The sequence below is a fragment of the Nipponia nippon genome, unplaced genomic scaffold, assembly GCF_047370975.1.
Source record: "Nipponia nippon isolate SJK-2023a ecotype South Korea unplaced genomic scaffold, ASM4737097v1 scaffold_9, whole genome shotgun sequence".
NCBI lineage: Eukaryota > Metazoa > Chordata > Aves > Pelecaniformes > Threskiornithidae > Nipponia > Nipponia nippon.
In genome coordinates, this window is record NW_028262413.1 from 40,520,301 (window position 1) to 40,529,701 (window position 9,401).

The following is a 9,401-nucleotide window of genomic DNA, read 5'->3' on the forward strand; positions in this document are numbered from 1 at the left end:
TGCCCAACAAAATCCAGTCTACAATCACAGCATTATGAAGACACCAGGATGGTTTGCTCAAAGCATTGCCAAGACAACAAGCCTGCTTCTCTACCACCTTGTAAGGATCAGAGGTCAGGTGGCAGCTCAGCATTCTGATCAGTGGTTCCTTCCAGACTCTCCCTAGCATCTGGATGTACTCAGCTGTGTAGACACATGTTGGAATTGGTTTTAATTTTGCCTACTTATTTGGAGTTCCCAACAGCTTTCTGAATTTCCAAAGCCCATTCAGCTGGGGGTTGGGATTTGTGTCTCGGTTCAGCAGAGCTGTGACTGTATTACAGTCCTAGGCTAAAGGGGTAGGGGTAGCAGATGTCACCATCTAGTTATGGGAAGAACATAGTAAGAAGACACTTGGCCAAAACAAACAAAAAACACTTCTGCTCCAAAACCAAAAATGAGTTGCAGAAATCTTTTCAAAGAATTCCCTTCCCAGCTTACCTGGAAAAGATAGCTTTTTGGAGAACAAGTATCAGGGAGTCCCTCACTGACATGCTGACTTTGAGCAGAGGCTGGAAAGGAAGACAGACTTTGGAGAGAAAAGCACTAAGGCATGCCAAGCCCTTGGGGCATATGAGCTCATCTTCCTCAGGCCCATCTGGCCCTGCATTTCCAATACTGTCATTAGTACAGCAGGAGAACCAAAACATTTTAAAACAATATAAAATTAAACCCAAAGAGCTGTAGCAGTGAGACACCTTAGCAGGTTAGTGAGGACACAGTGCAAAGGTTTGGGAAAAGAACTGTTATCCCCAGACTGGATGAAGCAGGTAAAAATTTAATGCCAGGGCAATATCTCAGCCCAGGCAAAGAGAAATACTGACATGGAGCTTGGAAGGAGAAAAATTAAGGTGACAGCTACAGCTGTTCAGCTAAACACTGTATGCTTAGTTTTCTACAGTGTGCAGCATCTGGGCATCTTCCAGATGAAAGGTCAGCACAGAACAGCTTCGGTACTGTGCCAGACTTCACCATATGGTTTTTGCTAGAGGGCACATGCAAATCCATGCTTGAAGAACAGTTCCATGCTACACCGAACAACCTACAGCAGGGTATGAAGGTTTATTTTACAAGGAGGGTTATTAGCTCATGCATAAAATTGTGGCCTAGAGCTGTCACTGGAACTAAACTAGCAAGAATATTCATGGACAAATGCAAAGCTTTACCTGTACTGCCCGGAGGAGCCCTTGCACTGTGTCGATGGGCAGAAAGGACAAATTGTCAAAGGTCTCTGTGACTTTGGAGGATGAAGTCTGAAGCACAAGAGGAGCAGACACGACAATATTGGACAGCAAGTCTGAAAAATAAAAGGACAAAAGGAGCAGCTGCTGCCAAGGGGCCAGGAAATTCTGAGCAAAAGATGTCTATAGAGCTAACAATTACAGAATAATCAAAGCCCTTCCATTACACAGAGGGGTTGCAATAGTCATTGAACATCGAAAATCTGAGCTCTGCTGCAGGCACAAAGTCGCGGCTGCAGGGCCTCACCCCACCAGAGGGCACTGAGGTATAAGAGAAGAGGCTGCAGCACAGGCATCTCAGCAGCCCCGGTGACTCCCAAGCACCTGCCCAAGGACAAGGAGGAAGGCAAGGCTAGGAAAGTGTAACAAGTTACTGACTGATGGATACCACCTTTCTGTGCATCAGCTGTTCCATGGCAACTGCCTGCAAACATGTTTTCACCTGTGATAAATACAAGGTAATCTGATGCAGCTGACACCTCAGTAAGAGGGGAAGGAACAACTGATTGTCTTGGCTTCAGGTCACTTCGGCAGGAACGTGTTCTGAGAAGCTACGTTCTGAGTGTCCACAGAGCAGGACACATTGTTCTCTCTCTCTCTTCTGTTACCTATGAAGTGGCTGACAGGAGATGCTGCTTTTGTGAGGACTCTGTTCAGGACCTGCTCAAGAATATCACTTCTGATGGGCTCATGAACCTGAAGTGAGAAAGAACAATAAATAAAAATCAAAACCTACATAAATTTAAGGTATTCCTGTACATCAGAGCACAGGCATTGTGTAGTACAAAGCAAATCCAGAGCTGAACGGTAAGCTGGGACTGGTTGCCAGAAGTCCCCTTTCAGCTAAATTCACACAGACCGATTGAGATTTTGTTCCAGTCCGATCAGAACCATCACAGAGACACACACAGTACACTCAGAACATCATGGGTCAAATGGTCTGTGGGATGCAAATTCACCACTTCAGAGACAATGCTGATTTCAATCCCACCTCTGTTAGATTTTCTTTGTACCTCTGAATTTCTCTACCTTCTCTGCAGTTTCTTCGAAACTGTAACAGGGATTACACAGGAATTGTAGTAGTTGGAACAGATTAGGATTGGGATTTTGTGAAGATGACCTCTTTCAGATAGACAGGGGCAAATAGGAAACTAAATCTAGTATTGTTTGTAAAACACTCACGAGGGATACAGCAGGCAAAGTTTTGATACCATTTATGATGAAAGAATAAGAACAGAGTTCCCTTCCTTCCCCAAAAAAACCCTCTCCAAACCATACGCTACCTTAAATGTTTCCAGCAGGATATTTGCTCCCAATTTGCAAGCCTGCTGAGCTGGTATTTTTGAAAGGCCATAACTGGTATCAGCAGCTTTTCCTCCAAAGGGCTTTTTTGGTTCATACGATTCCATTAGACTGAAGCCAAGATCCACCAGGCCCTGAGTGACGTGGTCCCAGCCAAACGCACTGAAGAAAACATTAAACAGACCAGGAAAGAAACAACTTAGTCACAGGAAAGGTTTAGATTAGAGCAGTCTAAAGTAAAATCTTCCACAGCCGTTCCAGGGTCCAAAGCAGCAGTGAGAGATGCCTGATGACGCCAGGGAAGATGCATCCCTCAGAAGCCTATAACTGTCTTTAGGCTGAGGGGTAGGTGCTCAGCACAACATGCTTTGCAGTTCTGGTTCTCCAACCATCAGACTTCCTTTCCAGTCCAGAGGTTTCCTCACTACATGGAACAATGTGCACTCAGGTCTGATCTCAGTGTGACAGTAGGCTACACTTGGGATGCACAAATATCCTACTGATCCTAAGATCTTCAAGTCAGAGAGGAAGACAGAAGAGGAATGCCGCGCATCAAACTAAAGCACAACTGGTGACAGATCACAGACCTATCCCACAGGATGATTAAAGGATTAACCATGTGGGGGAAGAAAACAGTGAACCTATCACTCATCCCTTTATCAGAACACAAACTACAGCCGGCAGCATGACTCATACCATCAGCTGCTTTACCAGTAAGAAACAGATAGGGTCCTGATCAGTTTAGTCCTTTGTACCACCAGAGGCCGAGATTTGAGGTGGAGGGGGCAGATTTATACAGCTGCATTTTGTTGCCTTTTTTTTTTTTTTTAATTCACCAATATAAAACTGGGATAAAAACTTTGGATTTTGACACTGTTCCCTGCCGGCACCTGACCAGCAGCATTCAGCACCCTAGAGCATTCTAGCAAGGCTGAAACTCTCCCCCTCCCACAGCCCATTGAGTGTTCTGCAGCATGTGGCAACAACTCACCTATTTTTCACCACTTCCAGAATTACAGCAGTTACATCATATTGTTGAGGAAACAAATCCTGCAGAAACTTGGAGGCCTGAAGGAACTGCAGGTCCTTGCAGCTTCTTGTGATTGATGTTTTCAAGAAATCAAATATCTGGAACATAAAATCATTGAATGTGAGGAAATAATCTTTGAAATGGGACCTGTATAGTCTTGGGTGTGTTCCAGCAAGAGCACCAGCCAGAGCACAAGTTCCAGTACAGCCTGCCAAAAATCTTAACTCACTTCTTTCTCAGGACAAATACACCAACCTCATTAAGTGCTTCAAGGAGGGTAACTTGCTGCCAGATGCTCTTCAGGTGGCCACCACAGAGCCAAAACATTAAAAAAAGAAGACATTGTTTTTCTTCTCATCCTACAATACCAACTGACAGGAATCACAACTCTGGAAAATTCTGATATTGCTCTGGGGTCTTTTATAGTGTTCACTAAACTACAGCTTACCAATGATCTAACTGCCTCCCCACGAGCATCCTGAAACCATTTCAAGCCTAATTCTGATGGGACTATGACCTAACCACGCTTCCTTTCCTTTACAAGGAGTGCAGCGTACATTCCCATGGAAGTTCTCTGCAAGCTTATCGCCCACATACCTGCTCTTGCAGTCTGTGTTTTACTGCAACCGATAGCAAAAGAGCCACGCTGAAGGGACACAGGGCTTTACCAGGGTCCTTCTGTTGCTCAGTCTAGAAAATAACAAGCAACAGTCAGAAAGCTTGTTGTCTTCACCTGCAGTGTCCTGCAAGTTCAGGGAAGGTACCAGGCCCCTATCACACTCCTGTCGTGGCGTAGAAAGGGACATGTCTCTTCAAACATATGATAGCACTTGTTAAAGTGAACATGACAGTCATCATAAAACTTATTAAATCCCTTCTACAGATAACCAATTAAGTTTTAAAAACCCTGCTTCAACATCTTCAAGAACAATACCTGCTCCATCTTTGTCGTACCTTTAGATGTCTGATTAGTTCCTCGCCTAGGTCCTGATCCAGGTTGATAACAGAAACAATATGGAGAATAACAGTGCCTTCCACGTGACGGAGCTGGTCTAGGGGCATCGTGGCTACCTCAAGGTCCACTGATCTGTAAGTTTTATCAGAAAAAAACAAGCCATCCAAAGCCATAATAATTTCTTATCTATCAAGAAGGATGTACTTGTACAAGGTTTAACAATTCAAATTCAAGGAGCCCTGAGCAGGACCAGGATAACTACAAATACCCAGGTAGTAAAGAAAGGGGATGACACAGAGAACTTACTGTGGAACCCTCTGTTCTTCCTTTTGTCTCTTATCCAACTGATTGAAAAAACTGATGATTCCTTCTAAAACAGTCTTCTTACTGCCCTGCAAGGCAGGACATCACATTAAGCCACTGCAGGGTTTGCAGTATCCCAGAGAACTACACTCGTATTCCCACACCAGTTACAAATGTCATGGTATCCTTCATTTCCCTTCATAAATCAGAGGTGGGGGAGGGCTCCTGTGTGGCTCATTTCCAGATGAAGTGACTCTGGTTTAGTTTGCGTTTTTCTTTTGACTGCCCTTATTGAAGAGCTGGAAAAAGCTGAAGCTCTCAGCTTTTTTTTTTAAAGTTATTATTAATTAGATGGGATCCTTTATGTTATAATCAATTAGGGAGGCTTTCAAACTCCTAACCTTACATCTAACATTACATTTTGGCCAGTGGACCCAAACGACCTCTTGTAACACAGATATAATTTGTCTTTGACTGGATCATTTTGGCATTGACTTGGTCACAAATGAAGCAAGCAAAAGAGCCAGATCACCCTGTCAAAGGGCAGAGATGTCATTGGCAGCCTCTGCTTGCAGGAAGAGCACAAAGAGACATTTCCAGTACAAGTCAGACTACAACCCAGAAGACAGTCATACTGCATGAGCTATTATTATAGCGTGCGGACCACAGAGAGTGAGCAAAACCACACTTAAGAACAGTGCAAAAGACCAATCCTCTCTGCTGTCTGCTAGGTCTGTGCTCATTCCTTATTTCCCAAAGGTTTCCTTCTTTTCCCACAAGGAAGATCAAGATTGTATCTTTCTCTGAGCAGTCGGCTTCTTCAGGATAGAGAGTTAGAGGGAAAAAACCTACTGATGTCCTGCTGTGTCCTGCTCCCCACAGCACAGTTTGGGAACAATCACAATCCTCACCAAAATCCAGCCTATAGCTCAGTCTGTACATATTTTTTTCTCATGTTATATGCTTAGGGGGAGGCCAGCTCCTGTGAGTTTTTACCTTTGCAGAAAGCAGCAGCAGCTGATAGACCAGAGGGGGAATTTCCTGCAGGTCTAATTTGGAGAACATCCTAAGGACCTTTTCCACCACAAACTGCAGCTCCTCTCCCGACAGTGGAATATCCCTGTTGAATCAAAGATGCAGCCTAATCATTTTCACTAATTTCCTTCAGAATCCCACAGCGGAGTCAACCCATAACCAGACAAAGGGTCCTAATGTACAGACAGGCAGCGAATGCTCCCAAAGTCCTCATCAGAAGCAGTTGCCACAGATCCCTCAATACCCTACCACTGTCCCAGGATACTCTTCAACCTTCGGTGCTTAGATCTCCTTCACAGTGTGCTTGTTCATTAATGCATTGTTAAGTTGCCAAGGCTCACTCACACACGGAAGAAAAACCACAATGCCACGCCCAGTCTCTGAGGCACACCTGCGCAGCTGTTTTTTTTGTATCCAAATGGATCTGACGTGGATGTTCATCGACTCAACCATCCATGGGGCTGTGCCTGGTATGGTCAGAACTACTTTTCGTACTTGCCCCAAACTACATGTGAAATTGGATGTGGGCATGACTGCAGCACAAGTGCTGATGTTGAAGGTAAAAGGAATTACCTGAACATGTTGGCAAGATGTATTACACTCTGAGGATCCCACCTGGTAAAACAAAAATATGTTGGAAAACTGAGAGCAAGCAGAATTATCATTTATCCCTTCCCTCCTCATACACAATTATTCAATGTCACCATTTCCCTGTCATGTTCTGATATTAAGAATAAAAGCCAAATTTCCACCAGAAGTCACCACCACCACCCTAACCACCCAGACATAGAATGCTCCAAACTGCCCCTGTCCCCACAATAACAAATAACCAAGAAAGGAATAAAACTAAGTGCTTCCTGAGACCAATTCACGCAACACTGTTACAAGATCTGGGAACAGGGTGTTCCCTTGCCTTCCCAGCCAGAGAAGACACAGTCACGGAGGGCACAGATTCAAAGATGATAGAACAGGACACAGATGGTGACATCCAGCTCATCATGATGTCTTTTTCAAAGCAGAACATGAAACACACTGTTTTGCCGTGTAACTAAGAGGATGCTGGGGCTACAGACACACTTAGCAACTGCAGATTTAGCTCCCACTGTACCTGTAGGGTATCACAGGGAATTTTGTAAAACAGCCCAAATAAGACTAGGCACTGACTGATCTTTAAATGGACTAAAGCACGGTGGAGCTGGCAGAGATGTACGTACTTGCTGGAGCAGAGGGTATTTATCAGCTGTTTCTTAAACTCTTCCCCATTCAGTTCACCTGAAAAAGCAAAAGTCTGCTAGGAGCTGATTCCAGGGGATGGGAGGACAGGCTGGGGAGAAGGAACTGAGAAGGGTTACCTTTCCCATAAGCCAGGCTCTCCTTCGAACTCGCCAATGCAGTGAGAACAGTGGAAAACAACTCCAAGGATTTCCCGTTAGACAGGCTGCCGCCTTTAATAACATCAACAAACAGGGCGGCGAGCTCAGCCAGCGCGTGGCCTGGCAGCTGGCGAGCCTGGGAGAAGATACAACAACATGAAAGAGCCTGAGGCAGCGCACAGGAGAATTCCACATACGCGTCCAAACCGTCACCAGAAACCAGCAAAGGACAACATTTTACAGTGAAATGTTCCCCTAAAAGGGGAATTCACCCCCAAGACTATCATACTGTCATTTACAGAACAGAGCAGTACATCAAGTTGATGTAATTATAGGTTTGGAGTTTCAAGTCTAAGTATAATTATCCAAAGATAACCACATTTACACACACAGCAAATTCCAATGCCAGCTAACTTAGTCCAGGGCAGATCCACGGGAAGGATACAACTCATTTTCCTCAGTGGCCTAGTGAAATATCTCAGTCTACATAGGAAATGATACCCAGCAGACCCCAGGAAAGCAGCTCGAAGGAACTTCTACCTCCAGCATCAGCAGTCCTATGATTTCAGACACCTTGCCCAAGTGCAGGTCCCCTGACTCCACTAGCGGGACACAGTGCTTGTAAACTTGAAGCCTCCTGAGAACACCGCTTTGCTGGGAACAAGGGGAGCCTTATAATGAGAAAATAAAGAAAACAAAGAATGGGAAAAAAGTTATGTAAGTAACAACATGTTGCTAAACAAGAGGAAATTAGCAGGGCTAAACTGCTACCTGACTGCAACTCCCCATGTTATTTAACTGATAAAACAGATGAAAACCAGAGCACAGGAAATGAGGATCTCTTGGATAAAATAGCTGAAGCACTCAACCCCGTTATTACACCCTGCGGTTCACTCAACCTGCTGCCCAAGATCAGGGAGTGTCAAAATCTTGAGAAGAATCAGCTTGGCAATTAAGCTCCAGCTGGCCAGCTCAGTTCTACTCCACAGTACTCAAGGGCTCCCAAAAGTAAAGCCTACTTACAACAGGTTCATTACAAATATATTAATCTGGTTTCCCACATCCCGTATCTATTTTTGGATGTCCAGTCTCCTGTGATGACCCTGACTGGCTGCTTCTTACCCAAAGTGACACTTCCTTGTGCTGCTGACCACTTACCTCACCCAGCCAGCCTGAAAGTCACCCATAGGCACCAGCAGGGCTGGGGCCACAGTCCCCCTCTCCACCCACCCCAAAGCGCAGCTCGGAGATCGCCCACCTTTGAAGATCGCTCTCAGCAAAGCTGCCGTCTCCCTCCCCTTCAGGGCCTGCCTCGTCACCATATCGCCCAGCTGCAAAGACAAGGGGACGCTGTGAGCTGTCCTTCACCCAAGGCCTCCCGAGGAGAAGCCGCCTCCGCCCGCCTGACAGGGCCCGGCAGCCGCACCCCCCCCTCCCCGCACACAGGGCCCAGCCCGCGGGGCGCACCTCACCCTCCCCCAGGCTCTGCAGGGCCTCCTGGAGCCGCTCGGGGGCCTCCTCGGCCGCCAGCGCCAGGATGCGCTGGGCCATGGAGCCGCCCGGCCCGGCCGGGGTCGCGCTGCCGGCGACCGCCGCCCGCCGGGCCTCAGCTCCGCCACCCCGAAATTCCCGCCCGGAAGTGCCCGCCCGTCACCCAGGCAACAGCGCCCGCCCCCGAGCCCTCACTTCCCTTCCCCGCCCCCGGCCACTCCCGCCCCCGGCCGCCCGGGAGGGCCTGGGTTCGAGTCCCGCAGGGTGCGGGCAGCGTGGGGTGCCAGCAGCGTGGGGTGCGGAGTGGTGTGGGTGCAGGGCAGTATGCAGTGCGCGGCAGCATAGGGTGCAGGGTAACGTTGGGTGCAGGCACGTGGGGTGTAGTATGGCGTGGGGTGCAGGCACGTGGGGTGCAGGCAGCCAGGGGGGACTGGGGTTGTCGGCACAAAGTGCCCGTTCAGGGCCACCCCGCAGCAGCGGCACCCGGCTCCTGCGAGTGCCCCCCACGTGGAGCACGAATCCCTTCGAATAAACCCCTTAACTCCGGGGGGCACGAGGGGCGGCCTTGGCGCACGAGGAGGTTTAGCCCGCCGTTAAGCAGCGGGATTTAGCCAGAGGATCCGGTGCCAGCA

The 9,401-nt window shown here is 47.4% G+C and overlaps 1 protein-coding gene across 2 annotated transcripts in view; it reads right to left on the reverse strand.

Moving 5' to 3' along the window:
* Positions 1 to 8,898, reverse strand: part of FANCI (FA complementation group I) — a 24,992-nt gene extending 16,094 nt beyond the window's left edge. Inside the window, exons 1-15 of one of the 2 annotated variants that reach the window (XM_087744140.1) lie at positions 8,746 to 8,898; positions 8,537 to 8,609; positions 7,819 to 7,949; positions 7,258 to 7,414; positions 7,120 to 7,177; positions 6,479 to 6,520; positions 5,867 to 5,990; positions 4,874 to 4,959; positions 4,567 to 4,699; positions 4,210 to 4,302; positions 3,574 to 3,710; positions 2,564 to 2,744; positions 1,889 to 1,976; positions 1,206 to 1,336; positions 481 to 551 (exon numbers count right to left, since the gene is read on the reverse strand). In XM_087744140.1, the coding sequence (XP_087600266.1) occupies positions 481 to 551; positions 1,206 to 1,336; positions 1,889 to 1,976; positions 2,564 to 2,744; positions 3,574 to 3,710; positions 4,210 to 4,302; positions 4,567 to 4,699; positions 4,874 to 4,959; positions 5,867 to 5,990; positions 6,479 to 6,520; positions 7,120 to 7,177; positions 7,258 to 7,414; positions 7,819 to 7,949; positions 8,537 to 8,609; positions 8,746 to 8,829 (1,589 nt within the window). In that variant the 5' untranslated portion in view covers positions 8,830 to 8,898. The remainder of the gene's footprint in view (positions 1 to 480; positions 552 to 1,205; positions 1,337 to 1,888; positions 1,977 to 2,563; positions 2,745 to 3,573; positions 3,711 to 4,209; positions 4,303 to 4,566; positions 4,700 to 4,873; positions 4,960 to 5,866; positions 5,991 to 6,478; positions 6,521 to 7,119; positions 7,178 to 7,257; positions 7,415 to 7,818; positions 7,950 to 8,536; positions 8,610 to 8,745) is intronic. The other variant, XM_087744141.1, reaches the window with a different exon arrangement.
* Positions 8,899 to 9,401: the final 503 nt, after the last annotated feature.